General features: G+C 43.0%; 2 protein-coding genes across 8 annotated transcripts in view; one reads left to right on the forward strand and one right to left on the reverse strand.

Annotated features, from left to right (window-relative positions):
* CORIN (corin, serine peptidase) overlaps positions 1–2,445 on the forward strand; it is a 250,143-nt gene extending 247,698 nt beyond the window's left edge. For 2 of the 3 annotated variants that reach the window (XM_059162131.1, XM_059162120.1), the window contains exon 22: positions 64–2,445. In XM_059162131.1, the coding sequence (XP_059018114.1) occupies positions 64–246 (183 nt within the window). In that variant the 3' untranslated portion in view covers positions 247–2,445. The remainder of the gene's footprint in view (positions 1–63) is intronic. The other variant, XM_059162141.1, reaches the window with a different exon arrangement.
* Positions 2,446–2,653: 208 nt separating this feature from the next.
* Positions 2,654–21,198, reverse strand: part of ATP10D (ATPase phospholipid transporting 10D (putative)) — a 105,290-nt gene continuing 86,745 nt past the window's right edge. For 3 of the 5 annotated variants that reach the window (XM_059162079.1, XM_059162069.1, XM_059162104.1), the window contains 5 exons: positions 18,979–19,179; positions 13,006–13,086; positions 11,267–11,371; positions 6,897–7,084; positions 2,654–4,961 (listed from right to left, as the gene is read on the reverse strand). In XM_059162079.1, the coding sequence (XP_059018062.1) occupies positions 4,631–4,961; positions 6,897–7,084; positions 11,267–11,371; positions 13,006–13,086; positions 18,979–19,179 (906 nt within the window). In that variant the 3' untranslated portion in view covers positions 2,654–4,630. Of the gene's footprint in view, positions 4,962–6,896; positions 7,085–11,266; positions 11,372–13,005; positions 13,087–18,978; positions 19,180–21,198 lie in introns of those variants that run through there. The other 2 variants (XM_059162088.1, XM_059162097.1) reach the window with 2 other exon arrangements.

The raw sequence follows: 21,198 nt of genomic DNA on the forward strand, positions 1-21,198 counted from the left end.
TTCATTGTATCCCAGGCGGGCTCTAACATACCAGTGACTAATGTCCACTGCTGTTCATTACAGGGTGACAGCGGTGGGCCCCTTGTTTGCGAGCGGCCTGGAGGACAGTGGACATTATTTGGTTTAACGTCGTGGGGCTCCATCTGCTTTTCCAAAGTCCTGGGGCCTGGAGTTTATAGCAATGTGTCCTACTTCGTCGAATGGATTGAAAGACAAATATACATCCGTACCTTTCTCCTGAACTAATTCCAAAGATGATGCGAGACTTTTGCCAGCTGCACTCAAAGAAAATGGCCTTGTCGACTGTGGGGAGCTTCCTGCAGAGAGCTGTCCAGAAGCACTTTTCACGGACAGGGATGCTCAGCGGTACACTGCAAATGTTCATGTTTGTTTTGATCTAGTTTTATTCAGTTTTTTCAACTTCAGTTTTCTCTTGCTTCAAGTTTAATGACAGTCTTTAAAAAAAAAAAAAAAAAAAGCAAAGCAGATTTGTTCTTTTGCCAAGCCTAATCTTGACCATAGCACAAAATAATCAGCTCTGGAATAAGGCAGGTGGTAGGGTAGGAGGTTCTAGAAAATTCTTTTTATTCCAGTGACAAAGAGGACATCGAGATCCAGGCTGACTAATCTTTGCCAGCCTTTGTTTCTCAAGCACAACCGCATAGTGGCAAATTTCAATATTAATATTGGAGACTTGCTTCTGATTAAGAGCCAAGACAATTTACATGCTTAAATTATTTACTATTACTCAAGTCTGCATAGTTCTGAAACCCTATGAAAGACAGTCTGAGGTAGAAGACAAGCAGCATCTATTTAGGTGGCTAAAATGGTAAAACATACTGAACACAACACTGCTTAGATACCAGCACTAGCATTTAAGATGACAGGACTGCACGTTCTGAACTTAACTCAAGGATGTAACTTTACAGAGGAGTCTTTGTAGAACCTTCCCTAGAGCTGGGATTCCTTCAGCGTCTATCAGTTGGCTGACTGAGACCTCAGTAGCTAGAATATTCCTGGGAAGCATTTTGTTTCACCTGTGTGACAATAAATGGAGATTGAACTTTGCCAAAGGAGAACTTAGTTTAGTCTGGAGAGATTCAGTTTTTGAAAACAAAAATTAAATTGCACCCAACCTCCGATTCAGTATTTTCCAACTTTCCTGTGTTCGCCCATAATGATAAAGTCACGGAAATGCCTCTCAAAGCGCAGTTCAAGCTGGCATGGAGTAAAACATTTTCTAATTTGCCTTGAAATGTGTTTAATATCTGATGTTCTCACATGCTTTTAAGCACTAGGCCACTTTATGCCCATCAATTTCCGAAGTAACTAGTGGTTAAAAGTATTTTCCTTCCCACTAAAAAGCTTCAAAATATAAATTGTCGCACATAAGTAATTTAGTTAGGCATCCATTTTGCAACATCTAAATGCCTTGAGAACAGGAGGATTCCCCACTAAACTTCACCAGCACCCCGGACTGCCTCAGCATCCCACACAGAGACTTACTGCGATTTTATACCTGTGTTTTTGTACTCTTTTCTATGTTTGCACATATTTCAAATTCAAGAAGTTGCCTTGACACTTCCCATGTTATTCATCTCCTGTTCTGGAGTTTGTATAAACCTCCTGAGAATGTGAAATCCAGCAATGGAATTAGGGTCAGGATTGTGTGAAAGTGTAAGAACACATGTCTGTTCTGTTATAGTTCTGTTAAGTCTGTACCCATACTTCACGTAAAACTGTCAGCCTTGCTCCACTTATGTTCAGGCAAGTATACCTACTGTACTTATTCTGAATAACCTGAATACAGAGCGCCTGGGTGGCTCAGTTGGTCAAGTGACTGCCTTCGGCTCAGGTCATGATCCCGGGGTCCTGGGATCAAGTCCCACATCCGGCTCTCCCTGCTCTGCGGGAAGCCTGCTTCTCCTTCTCTCTCTGCCTGCCGCTCCCCCTGCTTGTGCTCTCTCTCTGTCAAATAAATAAATAAAATCTTTTTTTAAAAAACCCTTAATACAAATAAAATGGTACAGTCTTTTTTTTTTTTTTTTAAATGGACATGGAGCATGGATAATAGCAAGTTCCAGAAAACCATGCCTCCTACTCTAATAGCTGGCCTCCAGCCGCCGACCAATCCAAAATTACCTGTCGTGGCTCACTGTCACAGGAACACACTCTTTCACCTTAGGTGATGGATGGTTCTCTGAATGAGAGGTTCCTAATAGTTCCAAGTCCCTTAAGTGTCCAAAGAAGACTTTAATCTGGTAAGAATGCAAGGAATCTTTCATGTCTAGAGGACATTTTGGGAGCCTGATAGAATAATTCTTTCACAGGTCTTTTGGGGTAAAATTACGGCAAAATGTAAACTAATAATCAACAAATATAATCAATCAATAAAATGTAAACTATTAATAAACCATGAATCAACAGGAACTATGATACTATGCTTGTCCCCCAAAATTCATTAAAATACATAGAATAACAAAACACAATAGATCCCATCAGCTTGGGTAACTCTGCGTAAAAGTTATTTACCTGTGAATGAGACCATTTAAAGGCTTGATACAGATCTCAAATCTCTTTCACCCAAGGGCCAGGTATGTTTCAGAATCCAGAATTTTTCAGAGTTTAAAAAATACAATTTAGCACCCAGTAATAAAATACAGTTTTTATAGCAAAATATCTGGAGAATTACATTAAATAGTTTTACATCTGTTTAGGACATTGAATTTGTGCCTAATTTATGAAAAATTTTTCAGTTTCAGAGCTTTTGGGATTTTGGAATTGTGGGTAAGAGACTACGGACTCATAACACAAACACTCAAGACTTCCTTCTACTTTTACGTCTGGGCACTTGACATCTGCGAGATTGACTTTTTCCCCTGGGTCCTCTTGGCTTATTCTTTATACCTTTAGATTCTAACCCTTTATTCACATTCAGGGAATGAATACCAGCTGCTATCGGGATAACAGATGACAGGACACGACTGACTTTTCCATATAAGAAAAGGCCATTACAATATTCTGGGAAAAGCTGGGCTTTGGGATTTTCCTTCTAAGTTCTGGTACCAATTAGTGCGGGGCTCAGTCATATGTATAGAAGCAATGACAGTTTTTCGTACACATGATTTATTAAACAGTTTATCTTAAAAAATCATTAAAGAGAGCAGAAAGCAACCTCCAACAGCCATGTGGGATTTTGAAAGTTCTAAAAATCAGTCTCTGTGAAAGACTATTTGCGGTAATATCAGACAGTTACCAAAAAAAATGTCAGACCAGGACAAAGAGGCAGGAGAAGATGAAGCCCTGAGGATAAGAGATGAATAGTCATAAGACCTTGATACAGACATAGAACATCAGCATGGAGATTTCGGGAAGAAGATTCTGGGTGGTTAGTGGCTGACAATTTTCAGATGAATAGATACTGAATTTTAAAAGAACTCAACAAAAATAGATGATCTTGTAACATCTGGGCTCAGTTGGTAAACTAGTCTCTGTTCTAACGAAAGCCAACACACATGATTTGCAAGAGCAACTAGCTTGCTATCGACATTCCTGTCCTAAAAAGTGTTTAAAAACAAAGTTTTCTAAGAACCTCAAGGAATTCTGCTGAGAATCACCTGTATTAGTCTCAATGCATAATATCTCATTTTTAAAGGTTACAACTCTGGAGACCTAGTAGGGTAATGTAAAGACTATGAACCCTCAAAATGGTCTCTTGAAGATTGTTTTCAAATTGATTGTCTCATTCTGATCAGGCTATTGTAAGTTTCAGAATATAGGAAATTGCCAAGTGGGCTACAGTAGGCTGATTGTGTCTGCCCTATTAATGGCCTATGTTTCTCAGTGGACATCTGCACAGAGACAGACCTCATAAAAGGTCTTCTCTTGCCTGAAAGCTGAGAGAGAAACATATTCCTGTCGAACCCTGGCACCCGTCTGCCCCATCCCCATGAAGACCCTGCCTCAAGGAACACCGAAATGAGCAGAGAGGTCTGCCTTACGTGGGCAGTCAGATGACCAAAGGCATCTTCCTGGAGGAAATAAAAAGCTATTAATAATCACCACATTTTCAACAGTAGAGTTATTACTCTATTTTAGGTACATTGTCATTTAAAAGTCTCTTTGGAGTTTTTCCTCTGGAAATTAACCATTTATAACATTTTTATTTCCATGTGGAAATCTCTTCTGCGTTCTAACGGATCTAAAAACTAGTTTTTGTTCATGAGAGAAAAATTCAGATTGGAGTCTGCTCACTGAAAGCGTTTCCCTGGAATCTGAGATCTCCCAATAAAATAAATATATCTCAAATGAATCCCTTAAGAATGTCTGCACGTCTAAGACAAAATGCTTTTACAAAATCCAAAAAGTTTCATAAAAGCATTTGATTCGGAATGAAATATTTTACCTCCCTAAACTCAGTTCAGGCCCAACTGCAACCTCTCTAATGTATCTACAAACATACAAGAAAGGTCATCACATTGGCTTTTCTGGGCACAGAAGAATCTTCGTGTCCCTTAGGGGAAAAGCTACCTGATTCTTGCTTGATAGAGGTGCCTCTTCAAAGTCCCTCTTCCAGATTTGAAGGGAGACTTATCACCCCAAGGAGGATACCCTGCATTTTTTTTTTTTTTTAGCCCTCTGAGGTCCCCACCATCCCTGAGGTCTTAGTTTCACAGAAGTCTGAGTCCAAGGGAGTTTCATGTACAGAGAAGCTTCCCTGCTCGACAGCACAGGACGGTGCTGACATCATCGCCAAGGGAGCAGACAGGCCAGACGTGGCTCTCTCCTCCGACTTGGCAGCTGAGTGGTCAGCACACTGGGATGGTGCGCGGCCCAGCGTTCCAGCCCTTCTCCACTTCTTGAGAGCTTCAGTCCTCTCCTCTGGAGTCAGTCTGTCCAAGTGCTGAGCCCTCCGAACTGGAGATGGAAACAGGGATCCCTGAAGAACTCGATATGTAAACCTACGTTCCAAAAAGCATCACAGAATTAGAGTCACCGCAAACGCGGCATGGGACACAGCAAGTACTCACCAGCTGGGAAAAGTGAACTTTTCTAGGGCTCCTGGGACACGTTACTGCACAGTTGTCCCTTTCGGTCCCCGTGGGCAGCGCGGACGCTGGACAGCACCGCCATCCACCCTGTGGGTCTCCCACCCATCTGGGCCATTAGATGGGGTCCTCCGTGGGGCTTCCCAACACAACCCCTTCTCTTTCCCTGGTGGCCGCTGAGGTGGCTTAAGGGATCCATGTCACAGACCTAATCTCCTCCGCCTTTGGCTATCCAGCCACAGGGCTGTCCTCCTCTCGAGAGCATATTCCCAAAGCCAATCTCTTCATTTTCACAACTTTTGAAATCTATTTACAAAGGCAGAGAATTTCTCAAATCTAATTTCTCTGGGTTTAATAGACTTACCCTCAATCTCTCTCTCTCTCTCTTTTTTTTTTTTTAAACTCTAAGCAGCAAGAAGAGACCAGGCCAGACTTTCAACACTAAATATCCAAGGTCATGGTTTCCAAAGTCTGCTTTCCACATAACAGGAAAACCCACTTTAGCTAAGTTTTCTGCCACTTTAGTGCCAAAATCCGCCTTCCCTCAAATTTCCAGCAACATGTCCCTCCTTTCTTTCAGACCCCTCACCGGCGGTGCCTGTGACATTCGCATTTCTAGCAGCAGCCTGTTTAAGGACATATATGTATTTTCTATGAAGACACGGTTTTCTCCACCTGTGCTGCTTCTCACTTCCTCCTGAATCTCCACCAGGAGGAACGTCGATATCCATGATCTTCCTAGAATTTTTCCATCATGTACCTTTACACCCTTCCAGGCCCTGCCCGTTCGTTACCCCGTTTTAAAGCCACCTTCACATTTTCCAGCATTTGTTAGAACATTGGGGGTGACCATCTTTCTCCCAGTGGGCCAGACAGTAATATTTCAGGCTAAGCGAGCCAGATCGTGTCTCGGTTGGAGCTGTTCAACTCTGTTGCTGTAGTGAAACTCAGCCAGAGATGCTACATGAATGAGTGTGTCTACAGTTCGATAGAACTTCATTACTTTTAAAAACGGGCAGCAGGCCAGAGGTGGCCTGTGAGTCAGTTCATCAGCTCTGTTTGAGAATAATCTAAAATCACCATTTTGACTCTCATACCAGTTTTAGAAGGTAGAACAACTATGTGGCACAGTGTTTCCAGCTAAAAAGATAAATGTTATGAGAGCTACAGATGCATTCTTCCTCGCCATCTCCATCCCATACAACACTAGACATTCAAGTGAAACTAAAATGGGAAAGATAACTCAGACACAGGAGGGACGTTTTCAGTGCTGCCAGGCTGTACAGAGACCACAACTTGTCTCTCAGTACACATCCTCCCGTTTCTCTTTTTAGAAACCCTCAGATTTTCGCCACTCGGACTCGACACACTGAGGTCCCAGTTAATGGGCTATGGCAATGACATGCGGGTTCTGGGTCATGCCATTACAAAGAAAAAAAGAAAAATCCACACAGGAGGAAATCTGCTCGCGTTCCGCTTTCTCTCCTCCTCCCTCCTGCAGGCAGGGATGTGGGGGAGCTGGGTGAGTCATCTCCAATCATGCCAACGAGGGCAGCGCCCGTGGGAGTTGGCGGAACAAAAAGTCAGAGGAAAGCATCCTCAGATAACCCTGTGGGTGAAGCGGCTCTAGCTCTGGGGAATGGCAGCCCGATGAGAATTTTCCATGAGAGAGAAGTCTCTCTTCTGGGCTGCCTTAACTCTGCTCAAAGAGTTCAAACCCATGCCCTTGCGAGGATGCAGACGGACTTCGCTGGTGAATGGGATGGTCTGCCATCTGTTCCTAGCAGTCACTGAAGCCCTCCAAGCCTCTGACCTCACTGCCTCCCTCGCGCGGATAAAACCTTGTACCTGGGCAGAAGGGCGATGCAGGTTGTGAGGACACACACCAGGTAGAACACGGGGTCCAGCATGTGCTCCTGCATAATCCAGTAGGGGTTGGACGGCGGATTGCATGTGACGCACAGGGCTCCGAAAACCAAGGCAAAGAAAAAATAAGACGACAGGCTGCCCGCAATGACCAGCATGTGGATCCAGGTCTGCAAGACAGGAGAGGCGGGGAAATTAACACTCTCACCCACAGGACTCTGCGTCCCCACGGAGTCTGCTCTGTTGAAACCACGATGAATGAGACGAGCGATGAATGAACGGTGTCGCAACCCTCAGTGAGCAAAACACAAAACAGCAAGGAGATTCGAGCACCTTCCATGGAGAGTTCACACCTCTGTTTCGATTTTATAAAACAAAGTCCAATGCCAAAAGGTTACTTTTGATGATGATTCTATTTTATATTGTTCAATGCACCAAGAACTGTTTGGATTCTTTTTTTTTTTTTTTTTTTTTTTTAATACTATCACTAATTGGCCTGTGTCTTCATTTAGGTAGTATTCCAATCCTCAAATGTTACCCATTCACCTGGCTGGTAGACATTACTGTTGTTCACCGATATTCTAATTTCCTCCCACTGTAAGCATCTGGAAGGATCGCATTTCCTCGCCCCCTTGAAATTAAGCATGGCCATGCACCCTGCTTTGACCAGTGAAATGTGAGTGGAAGGGACATTAAAAAAAAGTTCACGTTAGGGGGCGTGTGGGTGGCTCAGTGGGTTAAAGCCTCTGTCTTCAGCTCAGGTCATGGTCCCAGGATCCTGGGATAGAGCCCCACATCGGGCTCTCTGCTTGGTAGGGAGCCGGCTTCCTCCTCTCTCTCTGCCTGCCTCCCTGCCTACCTGTGATCTTTGTCTGTCAAATAAATAAATAAATAAAATCTTTAAAAAAAAAAAAAAAAGTTCACATTAGACACGCAGAGGAGCTGGTGCGCAATTTTTCATGTTGTCTCCTCTCTTTCCATGATGACCAAGGAGCTCCTCCTTGGGGATAATTCCAGACGGTAGAGCTACAAGACACTGCCTAGGCCACTGAGCTGCCCCCTCAGGGGACAACTGCCCTGGGGCTCTGTGGAACCTCGGCCGACTTTATAGGAGCAAGAAACAAATCTTCGAGTATTACACCTTAACCCAGTTACCTTCATTATCTATGTACAGCTTGGAATTTTTCTTAGTATTTTTCTGAAACTGGCTTCCTATTGGAGTGACTTCATTGAGACGGAAAAGCGGATCACTACCTTCCATGTGGTATCCCCATCACCTGTCATCGGAGTGCTGAGTCTAGAGTCTGATCTGTGTGACAGAGGGAAACGGACACAACCCGAGGTACGAAAGAGAATCACGTTCACACGACGCAGTAGTCAGTGCTCTTTAGTGGAGGGAAAGTAGCACCTAAAATCGTAATGTATTCCCTAGGAGAGTATGTTATGCTTTTGGGGGGAAGCACTGCCTCTATCATTTTCTAAGGCTAGACTTTGCAAATGAGATCCAGTGTTCTCCTTTTCCCTCTTGACTTGCGAAGTACTTCCCCGCCGTAGGTCTCTTCGCAAGTGACACAAACACTGCTTTTTTTCTTTTAAATAAAATGTACAAACTGCCCAGAAAATGTGGGCTAACTCCTGATAACCACCATGCCTCTAAAACGAGGATCTGTTATTTTTTCTTTCTTCCTCAAATGTCTTTCCTTCTCATTGAACCCTACTGCCTGATTTTTTTTTTTTCCCCTTAAGATGGATTTTTGGCAAAGGAGATGGCAACTTGCCGCAGCTGAGCATTTCCATAAACAGATACAGTCACAGTCAGGAGGCTCCGGGTGAGAGAAGACAGGGCGGTGGGAGACGCAGGCGAGCTGAGGGGCCGGAGCATGAGGGAAGCCGCCTCACAGCCTCAGAGGGGCTGACTCTTCCTCACAAGGGACGTTCGGAGGCTGTGAGCACGGGCCTCCCCGGGCGTGAGAAAAAGGGCCTAATGATGCGACCTTGACATAACAGACACTGTTCTCGTGGGCACCTGACTCTCGCGCTCCCGCTTCCTAGTGAGGCTCCCCGGCACTGTGCACGCCGTCGCCACCACGGCGCTCCTCTAACCAAAGCCCGGCCCTGAAGCTGAGGAGACAGAATTCTGTCCCCAGGGACGAAACCTGGGGCACCACGAGGCAAGGGCAGAAAGAAAAGGACGTCAACCAAGTCTGAGCAGAGCAGGGCAAGCCTGCCCACTAGTTTGTTCCCCGGATGTCTGGAACCACTCTGGTTCCTCAGGACGGTTTGGTTTGGTTTGGTTTGGTTTGTTGATGGTTCATATATATATATATATATATATATTTTTTTTTTTTTTTTAAAGATTTTATTTATTTTACAGAGAGAGAGATCACAAGTAGGCAGAGAGAGAAGGGAAAGCAGACTCCCTGTTGAGCAAAGAGTCCGATGCAGGGCTTGATCCCAGGACCCTGAGATCATGACCTGAGCCAAAGGCAGTGGCTTAACCCACTGAGCCACCCAGTCACCCCTCTTCAATATATTTTTAATAACTTTCCTATTTGCTCAGGTTGCTGTTGCTCACAACCAGTGAACCTAAACTGACACTTTATGTGCTGGACCCTTTGGAACACTACTAAATGTCAGAATCCATGACAATTCCTTAGGTAGTGACCCAAAGTGCCTATAAAACTGTATAAAATTAAATCAAACTGATATTAAAACAATGCCAAATAATTTAGTTCTAGAGGTCCCTTTACTCTCCCTAGATGGTATTTCCAGATTTTTAACCTTTTACTGTACTTTAGGCTGATACACTTTGATTACAGCAGGTTATAGCAAGGCAAGTAGTGCCAAAAATATTCTTTAGAAATTATGATGCTTTAGAAATTATTATAGTTTTATAATATAACTGCACCTAACATTTAAACTATAACCTCATTCAGCTATTTCTGTTTGAAATGCATTCACCACCAAGAAGGTAAATATACCCCAAAGACTGGTTAGTCATTTAATCATTTGTTTATCCATTCAAACATTTTTGAGTACCTACTGTGTGTCAGTCCGGTCCTAGATTCTGGAATATGGTGATTAACAAACATGAACCCTGCCCATCACAGAGATTATAGTCTAATGCAGAAGACAGGAGTCAGATACTCACATAACTCATGAATAATAAATTATTATTGGGGCTATTTAGAAAAACAAGAGGATGGTATGAAAAAATTAGATTAGGGAAGGGTTCTTGGAGCTATTCTTACTGAGACCGAAAAGTATAAGTAAGCTGGGTCAAGTGCAAAGAACCAAGGGAAGAGGAAGAATACGTCCCTCAAAAGATATGATAAATGCTAAGGACCTGATGTGGTCATGAGCTCACTGTAGCTGAATTGCTCAAGGAAGGACAGTGGGGCTCCAGACCACAAAAAAGTGGAAATGTGACTGGGGAGAAAAGTAGAGGCATCACTGCACGAAGTCTTGAAGGCCAACTTAGGGCTTTTTCATTTGACCCCAAGTACAAGGAGAAATCACTGAAGGGTCTTACCCAAAGGACAGCAACAAGGTAAGATTTGTGTTTCAAAAGGATGGTTCTGGTTGTTTTGTAGAGGACGGAGGAGTCTAGAGTAGAGCTGGGCGGGAGGTCTAAGGGGCTGTAGCCATGGTCCCAGGAGTGGCTATAGCAAAGACAATGGCAATGGAAACAGGTGACGGGCCTAAACAATCACAGAGGTGGTGCATTCTCCAGAGATGGGTGGCATGTTCTTCATCTGCAAAGGAAGGTTTACAACACACTCCCACATTAGCTTTGCTGCAGACAGCTACCAAACAATCATTTTGATGAAAAGAATGAACTATCATTAAGTCAGCATCAAGGTAAAAAAAAAAAAAGACCTAGATTTAAATAAGTGGTAAAAACTCTGGAGGGAAGAAAACTTAAGTTTCTTTTTGTAACATGAGACATTTTATTGTGATAAAACCATCACTTACTCATATCAATATATGAGGATCATGGTACGATGCCTCTCTTTAGTTGAGTTGAAAGGCATCAGCATGATCTCGAAGAATGTTGGTCACTGAAAGGTGATTGTTTCTCCAGCTTGACTCATGCCTCCCTGAACCATCCACCAAGGATACCACCAAGGAGCCAGGTATTTTCCACTTTCCCTGGCTATACATCAATCTCAACATAATGGCACTCAACAGTCAGCAAGAGAGCCGCCATGAATCACCCTTCATATCTGGCATCGTGACTCCTCTCGTTACCGTGTGTCTTCTAGGCATTTCGGGTTTAGCACAGTCACTGCTAATAGAAGACATTTCCCCAAGCACTTTTAGGCTATTTCAGAGGCACGAAAACCACTCACCAAGCTCTTGCTCTCAATCACCAGGTGGAGGATAATGATGAACAGAGCAGCTGTGTTCAGGGGGTTTCCAAATGCAAAGATGTCAATGTCTGAGCCCTGGTAGGTCTATGAAGAGAGAACAACGGGCGGTGATCTTGGAGATACTCAAACACTCAGTGATCTTGGATACACAAGGTTCACAACAAAGCTCTATCTGAATCCTACACATTAGCTTTGTTGATTGATCTTGGATACTCAAACACTCAGTGGTTTGAGTACCATCCCTTTACTTTATAGCTCAACTGAGGATGGAGTCCCTTCTTCAGTGTTGCTAATAAGGGGTCATTTAGGATACACTTGAACATTTCTGAAAGAGAGACCAACTCTTGGGCCATCCTATCTTTGAACTTTTCAGTTGAAACGCCTCTTTATCCTGAGCCATAATTTATCTTCCTGGAAACTTTTATTTACACTGCTGGCTCTTAGAGCTGCAAAACCCTGAGGCAGCTATTTACACTATCTTGAGGGGCACCGGGTAGCTCAGCTGGTTGAGCATCTCTTTTTCCTCAGCTCAAGTCATGATCTTGGAGTCCTGGGATTGAGCCCTGAGTTGGGCTCTGTGCTCAGCACAGTCTGCTTGGGATTCTCTCTCCCTCTCACTCTGCTTGTGCATGTGCTCATTCTCTCTCGCTCTCTCTCAAAAAGAAAAAAAAAAGTCTATCTTATGTGTATATTTCTGTAAGTAAATATTCCCTCCTCTCCTATGTATATGTCCTCAAGTCCTTAAAGTTTTCTTCCAAGGACACAATTTTCTACTCGCTCTCTTCTGCTTACCTTCAGATTGCCTGAACTGCATTGTCTTGAAATGTAGTATGCCCAGAATACTCTAACGAGCAAATTCAAGTCATTTTATTTAAATAAAGAACTAAAGAACAGAGGTTATTAACTTAGAAATTATGAGTTTTTCACCCATCATAATCAAACCAGTGTTTTCTTCTGGGTAAGGGAATGTGGGTGGGCAGTTAGATTATGCTGCTTTGTGCTTGGTTTTTGCCTGAATTTTATTTATTTTTTTTTTTTTTAAGATTTTATTTATTTATTTGACAGAGAGAGATCACAGTAGACAGAGAGGCAGGCAGAGAGAGAGAGAGAGGGAAGCAGGCTCCCTGCGGAGCAGAGAGCCCGATGCGGGACTCGATCCCAGGACCCTGAGATCATGACCTGAGCCGAAGGCAGCGGCTTAACCACTGAGCCACCCAGGCACCCTTTTGCCTGAATTTTAAAATTCATTTTTATACATGTTTTGTTTAGTCACATCTCTTCTATTTTTCACCTATAAAACAGGTTTTTTTAGTTTTAGAGAGACTGTTTATAAGAACTTTAATTCTACAAATATCATCCTAGTGGATTTAGCCCAGCAGTCCCTAATAACTGATTTCATATTCTGACTTGGCCTCTCTGATTTTGACTCTTCTCATTACATGCCTGGACTCTCAATTTTATCCAGGTCATTTACAAAAACTATCAAGCAGCCCAGGGCTAAAAAGGAGACTCATGAGGAGTCAGCTATGTACTTCTCTCCAAATTTAATCCATGGTCTAACATATTTGGGGGAGGACGTTATAATTTAGTAGGTTAATGATCCATTTGACTATATGAACAAGATACCCTAAAATATATCCATTCTATATGCTGATACCAGCACAAAGAAGCATCACCGATTCATTAAGAACACACACTTTAAGTGAATAAAGACTCACGTAGTAAGGCACAAAAAAGCAGACCAGGCTTTGATAAAAGGCATCCAGCAAGGTGATCCAGAAGGTAAGGGGTAAGTATGCCTGAAAATGAAAAGAGACATTGTGGAGGGATTAACAAGAGTCAAAGCAAAGTCAAGGAACAAGAGAAGCCAATAATTATTTTTGCTTCTCTGAGAAGAAGATTATATTCCTTTATTCTCTCACTCACAAAATAGGTGGGATTTGTAAACATGGTAGAAGAATACGGCATGGCGTTGAATAATAGGTTAAAAAAAAAAAAAGTCCATGGAGGACTTCTCTTCAACTCATGTCACTTTTAACACTGAATCAACCTTAAATCTACTTGAAATAGGGATAGTAGTACTGAGTTTCCATTGCCTATTGATCAGAAAGTGCGGTTTCAAAAACTACTCCAAACCCATCCATTTCTGTCTCCTATTCTCCTTCACCAACAACTCTCTTTATGAATGACCGAATAACCACCTGACTGACTTCATTGCTTCTTCTCCTATGCCTAATCCAGTCTTCTACAGCAGTCAGAAGGTTCTTAAAGGTCATAAATCAGGTCGTGCCATCTCCCTAATTAATCAAACTGACCCCCTCCAATGCCTCCAATGACGTCCCGCTGCATTCCAATGCAATGTAAGTTCCTTCCCACGGCTAGTAATGTCTTGGAGGATCTGCCTGCTGGAGCCCCTGCTCTCCAGCGTCGCACTCTCCCATGCTTACCCTCATCCACTATGGTCCTACCACAGGCACCTTCTGTTCTTCAAACCTGCCTGACCCATTCTTTCCCTGGAGCTTCCCCTGTGCTCTCTCTGCCTGGATTCTTTGCCCTGGACCTCCCACATGACCTTCATTCACATACCAGCTCCATCTCATCCCAGACCGGTCTAAGAGGTATGCCCATCCCATCAGTTACTACCATGGCATGTGTAGAACTCTCATCACCATCGGAACTAGTTTTATTTGTTTATCTAATGATTTTCCAGTTCTTTTAACAGAATGCACACTTCATAGAATGGGGGTTGATTTTTTAATTTAAGTGATTAAAACAGTACCTGGTACATAACAAGTACCCAATAAATATTTGTTGGATTAATAAACTATTCCTAATAACTTTTCATGTGCTGAACTGCTTCTAACCAAAAGCGTATAGAAGAAAAGAGAAAAGTTCAAGTAGAGACATTAATCAAGTGATGGAAAACAGGTTTTCTTTATTCTTTTGGTGATCAGTAAATATTGATTAAGTGAATGCATATTTTAGAATAATGTTTGTTACTTGGGTTGTATTTGTTAACATCAATTTCAAAATCGGTTATTTAGGGGCGCCTGGATGGCTCAGTGGGTTAAGCCACTGCCTTCGGCTCAGGTCATGATCTCAGGGTCCTGGGATCGAGTCCTGCATCAGGCTCTCTGCTCAGCAGGGATCCTGCTTCTCTCTCTCTCTCTCTCTGCCTGCCTCTCTGTCTACTTGTGATCTCTCTCGGTTAAATAAATAAATAAATCTTTAAAAAAAAAAACAGTTATTGATACACTTTCTTTTGTGTTCCTTAAGTATTATATTCCTGCTTTCCTCAGAGTTCACATTTTAACACATGGGAGAAGGGAAGGGTGGAGGAAAGATTTAGGTACCAGATGGGAGCATTTCCACTCTTGATAAAAATGGCTCACAGTTTTTAGCAACTGCTATTAAAACTACTGTTCAAATAAAGACCTCGTATACATAGTAATTCCTGAGATCCTTTTGGAGATTCCAACTGCCATAAGAAGTCAAACTCTCTCTCTCTTCACAATGACGTCATACTTTATGTGGAAAACCCAAAAGACTCCACCCCTAAACTACTAGAACTCACACAGCAATTCAGCAAGGTGGCAGGATACAGAATCAATGCACAGAAATCAGCTGCTTTTCCATATACTAACAATGTAAGTGTAGAAAGAGAAATTAAGGAATCATTTCCATTCACAATAGTAACAAAAACCGTAAGATACCTAAGAATAAACCTAACTAAAGAGGTAAAGGCTCTATACTCTAGAAACTACAGAACACTTAGAAAAAAATTGAGGAACACACAAAAAGATGGAAAAACATTCCATGCATGGAGTGGAAGAGTAAACAGTTAGAATGTCTATCCTTCCCAGAGCAATTTACACTTTCAATGCCATACCTATTAAAATAGCACTGGTGTTTTTCAAAGAGCTAGAACAAAGAAATCCTAAAATTTGTACAGAACCAGAAAAGACCCCAAATCGCCAAGGGAAAGATGAAAAAGAAAAACAAAACTGGGGGCATCATATTGCCTGATTTCAAGCTATATTACAAAGCTGTGATCACCAAGACAGCATGGTACTGGCACAAAAACAGAATAGAGACTCCAGAAATGGACCCTCAACTCTATGGTCAACTAATATTGGACAAAGCAGGAAAAAAATGTCCAATGGAAAAAAGACAGTCTCTTCAATAAGTGGTGCTGGGAGACTTGGACAGCTACACAGAGAAGAATGAAACTGGACCGTTCCCTTGCACCATAAACAAAGATAAACTCAAAATGGATGAAAGACCTCAACGTGAGACAGGAATCCATCAACATCCTATGACCTCTTCGCTGACACTGGAAAACAGGTTTTCAAACAAAAGCCACCTCTGCCTGAATGTAGACATGTGTGCACAAGGATTCTGAGGCTGCTTTCAGACCCAGGAGGAATAACAGAGGGTTATGGATTCCTAGTGATATTTGCCATGGACAAAAATGGCAACACATGTATTACAACCTTAAGCGAGTCTTCTATTTCCGTAACGTGTTCTTGGTCTTATTTCCTTCCAAATGTGAAAGAGGATGACATTTCCTTGGAAATAGCCAATTGCCTTCTAAATAACAGAGTTTTATAAATATACAAATTCTCCACATACGTTTTTCTATTCTTCAATAGACTGCACTTAGAATTTTAAAATCTATTCCTTAAAAAAAAAAAAACTCTTCATCCTCTGGAAAATCAAAGCAATGAGGATTTGATTCTAATATTGTTATTGTTACTGTTCCTTTCCCCTGTATTTTCTTTTACTATTTCCTCCTTAAAAATGATGGGACGTTTTATCTTTCTTCATCCAAAGGTTCATGAAAATCTACGCAGAAGAATGATCAAATGACAGAAGACAAGAATCAAAGGGGCAATCAAAATGCCACTGGACAGGAGAGAACAATGTGGGGATAAGCTAAAATTTAACTTCATCCTTCTGGAGGAATGGTCGTTGCTCAAAAAACCGACAGCAAAAATGGCAAAAGTGTAATTAATCTCCAGTCATGTGAGTAAGGGGGCTCTGGAAGCAAAGGAGAGGAGAAGATAAATGAGAGGCTGGAGAGGTGAGCTCATGGGATCTCCTGGAATCTGAAAGGGAAAATGTAGGCACAAAGTCCAAGCCCGGAATGGCAACTGTGGATGAGGAGAGATGGCTAAAAGATGATTGCTTCTCGGGAGGGAGGCCTCTGCTGCAGCCTTCTCCTTAGGGGAGAGATTTTGTAACCCTGGAGAGTAGATTTCATGACCCTGAAAGCAGGAAATGGCACAAGCATAAAACAGAATTTGTTTGAAGACCAAGTTCAAAGAAAGGACATTGAGTTTACCTCTTCTGGAAGGTAAACTCAATGAAACCCATGACCTTATATCAATAGCCACATGCTGGGAATCCACCTGCTACTACCATGTATTACGAAACTGGCCTGCTGGGTAGAACAGTGTATGCAAAGGATTGATAACAGGACTCAACCAAAGGAAGCAGTGACCTCAAGTCTTCCGAGGGTAAGAACCAATCATGGTCTGTACAAGTGGGTTTTTAAAAACAAGCTCTAACATCTTTGAAGGGCCCCCCTCACCTCTCTTTCCCCCAACAGACTTGGAATTTAATTTAGGTTGGGGGTACAAGACAACCTTCATTAATAATAATACCATTCCTGCATCCTGGCCTTGAACTTTAAGTCAGACCAGATTCCTCTAGGAAAACCCCATTTAGTTCCTTGATCTGAATGGACTGGATGATATTAAAGGATCATGAGAATTTCTTCTTTCCTGAAAGTTGGACGTGTGACTTCTCTGTGTTGGCTGTGGCAGGTACCTGTGGACAGTAAGTTACTCCCCAGCCTGGAGAGGAAGTTCAAGTCAGAATAAAGTTAGACTGATGAAAATAAACACATTTTAAATTTGGGATTTCCTCAAATTTCTGGTTAATTTGGGGGGAGGGAGTAAAAATAATAATATTGAGAGCTTAATATGGCTGGGAACTTTTATCTTACTTGATCCTCATACCATCTCCTCAAAGAAATGAAAGTACAGGGAAGTTAAATCATTTACCAAGGTCACACACCGCAGGCCGAGAATTTAAACTCCAGCTACACCCGTTCTTTCTAACTGATGTGGGTCAGTGTCTTTAGAACAGTGAGTGCAGCAGAACTATGGCAGGTCTGATTTTTGCCTGCCCTCTACTTCTCCCCAATCCTTCTCCTTCTTCCCAGTGCTGTCCATGGGATTGAGCTCTGTCCTCAGGAACAATAAATGTCCCAGGCCTGGTCAATGACAAAATGATCTTTTTTATCAAGCCGATTTGAGCTGGTTTCTGTCACTTGCTGCTGAAAGGGCCCTGACTAATGGAGTCCTCCTCTCGAGAGTAGAGCATCTGATTACAATTCGGGGATACCTCAGCTTTGCTCACCTATAGGGTCCTGGCCTTCCTTAGTCCCCATGATCCTGACCATGCACTTGGGAGAGCACTTTGAATTTCTGGCCATGGCATAGCATAGTGGAGGCAGGAGGAGACTGAGGGACTGAACACAGCGCCAGTGCTCTTTCCACAACCCCATGTAATGGTGGAGTTCATGGGCTAGAGATCCAGAGCTCCCCCGCACCGCCCACGAACTCTGTGACATGGGCTCATTCCTGAAGGCTCCTTTCTGTGCCTGACCGTCCTCGTCTACGAGGTGGATAACGATAGCACTTACTAGCAAGGTCGTTCTGAGGATTAGATTTATGTATATCAAGCACTTAGAAGAGTGCCTGGCATATAAGAGACATTCCATAAATGTTCATAAGTGCTCTATTAATTACTATTAATTCTGTAGGAGATAAATTAGGAAAGAGTTGTGAGACAGCCAGCCAGGGAAAGAAAATGAGAAAGGGGGGACAGGTAGACTGATAGCATGGAGATCAATTAAGCAGAGGCAGGGTCTGGCTTTGGCTTCAGGGCGAGGAAGCCACGCAGATCACACCACTGTACTGCAGGAAGAGTAGAACCTGGAGAATTTAATTTAGGCTTTAGAACCAGACTAAGCAGGATTCATATCCTGCCTCTGCGGTTTTTTCTTTTTTAGCTGTGAAATTTTTGGAAAAATTACGAGCCCCTTTGAAATTCTGATTCTTGGGTGCCCGGGTGGCTCAGTGGGTTAAGCCTCTGCCTTTAGATCAGGTCATGATCTCAGGGTCCTGGGATCGAGCCCCACATCGGGCTCTCTGCTCAGCAGGGAGCCTGCTTCCCCCTCTCTCTCTGCCTGCCCCTCTGCCTACTTGTGATCTCTCTTAAGGGGAAAAAAAAAAAAAATTCTGATTCTTTGTCTTAGAACGGGTACAATACGAAGTTCTCCCTCAAAAAGTTTTGTAGAGGAAAATGAGGCAGAGAAGGTTTAGTACCTCGCACAAGAGACGGCACAGTAAGGTTTAGCAAATCCTAGACATTATGAATTGTAGGGCTGAAACGCCCGATTTTTTCAGGTAAGTACCTAAGACCTTTCAGAGTCGTACCTATGTTCACCTCAGAGGCAAGTAACTTCATATCTGCCCCGTCAGCAGAGGTGTTCCAAAACAGCCACAGTAACTTTAAGCAGCCCCGAACGTACCACACTATTTGAGCTGGGCTCGCCAGAACGTGCTCCGGCTTGGACAGCGGGTGCGTTTCGGTCCAAGCATTTCTGCCTCGGCACCTACCTCTGATTTCTGGCCACTCTTGTAAAGTTCCGGCAGCTGTAGGAGGGTCTCTGCAGACACATCTTTCTCCAAGACACCATAAATGACAGGAGGAGCGGAAGTGAAAAGGAGGTTGAACAAGATCAAAACCCAGTAGTCAGTCATGGAAGTTCCTGAAAATCCACAAAAGAACTGGTACCAGAAAAGGAGGTTCACATAGGCCTAGGGACACAAGAGGGAACATTTGCGTCTTAGAAACAAAGAGCCACATGTGTGCCATGAGCACACAAGCCACCTGCTGCCACTGTCAGCTGTGTGATCCCGGCCTCTCTCTTTCCCTTAGCAAAATGGAAGACCACAACTTACCTTACCGTCTTTTGAGGATATGTGTTTTATTAAAGGAAAACATGACATACATATACACACATATGTACACACATGCGCGCAAGCCCCTTCCTGTGGAGTGCGGGCCCGGTTCTCACCCTCTTAACAACTCGGGAATTACTGTGGCCCCATTTCACAGATGAGGAAACTGAGGCACAGACCGGCTAAAGAACTTGTCCTAAGTCATCTGGCTCATCAGTAATAGTTGTGAGACAGCTAGTTACACAGTAACAGAGCCAGTATTCAAACCAAGGCACCGCTTCTGCATGGGGCGATCCTAGCCCTGTGCCTGGTACGTAGCAGGCACACAACAGATTTTCATCCTCCTGCTTTCTAGGTTCAAGATTACTTTTGAGTGGTGCCAGCAGGGTGGCCAACCATCCCACTGAGCTTGGGGATGAGGAGCTTCCCAGGACATGAGTTCTCCCAGCTAAAACTGGGACAGTACCAGGCGAACCAGCACGGGGGTCCCCCTAGAGGCTAGAAACATACATTCTCCAGGGTTTCCTCCAGTGTTTTGCCTCAGATGAACGGGGTCTGTGACTGCTAAAGCTCTATGCCTTCAAGCAAGGCAGGCCCCAGGAAAGGCCCCTGGACTTAAGTTTAGGAGTTGTATTCAGGGCCTGAAGACACTTCCTACTGCTTTTTTTCACTTTAGGCCATTTTCCGAACCTTTCTGAATTTTGATTTCCTTGTCTGAAAATGATAATTATACCACCTCCGAGCTTACTATCAGGATCCAGTTAGAAGGTGCTCACGACCTGTAAAGTGCCTTACAAGTAGGAAGACGGTACTGTCGGCATTCTAGACACAGAGGTGTACTTCAGGATAACAGCTACGATCCTCAGGATGGGGTTTCTTAAATCTAGGGACTATGGACACACCCCATGACCCGCTCCTGGAAACGTATCAATTTGGGGTACATGTGTTTTGCGGAATGAATTCATAGTCTTCTTCAGTATCTCAAAAATCTTCTAAGACCTGAGAACCACAGTCTCAGAAAGACAAGTTACCTGAATGGCTTCTGGTACTGGCCTTTTTCTCTATAGTTTACAAAACATTCACTGTTTTGCTAGGTAAGTAAGAGGCAGAAGTGAGTCAGGAGAGTATCATTGTGAACAGCCACCGAGGGTTTCACAGCGGAAGACCCAGGGTCCCCGATCCCTGGTCATGGAGTATCTCCTGATACTCACTGGCCCACTCTCCAAGAGCGTATGACACCCCTCTTCCTAATACCAGTGTTCCTTACTTTTTGGGTTTAATCTGGGCTTAAAAGGAAAGGGGTGGGGGTGGGATACACCACAAGAGGAGAAGGTAGAAAAAGGCAAAAGCATTTAAAAAAAAAAAATTGGGAAAGAGAATCCTCCCTAAAAGTTGGTGACCACTACCAAGTCCTGGAATTAAAAAAAAAAAAAAGCTCATTGTGCTGCAGGACAAAAAAAGCAAAATGTTCTGCTCACCAAGACACACACATATAGAAGCGCAGATCTAAATGACACATTTTGGAATACATGTAGAATGACCTGTTAAGAAGTTGGTTTTTTTTCTAAAGGTGATATTTCGAGAGTAAAATAAATTGATGTTCACTATTAACATACTACCTATGGACCTAAATCTAAGAAATTTGGTCTAAAAAATCATGACATATTTACATAATCACCTGCCTAGAAGGAACTTTAGGGAAGCAATCTAAGGTCAACATGATCTTGTAAAAGAGGAGACCGAAACTTAAACAGCATGCCAAAGATCAGACGCTAGGACTTCTCATCGAATTCTGCCCCTTGAGGAATGACACAGTCAAAATTAAGTTCTCTAGCCGCCAAATAACTCCCAAGCACAAATACATTTTACAGGCTT

This window comes from Mustela lutreola, chromosome 1 (assembly GCF_030435805.1).
Source record: "Mustela lutreola isolate mMusLut2 chromosome 1, mMusLut2.pri, whole genome shotgun sequence".
Classification (NCBI taxonomy): domain Eukaryota; kingdom Metazoa; phylum Chordata; class Mammalia; order Carnivora; family Mustelidae; genus Mustela; species Mustela lutreola.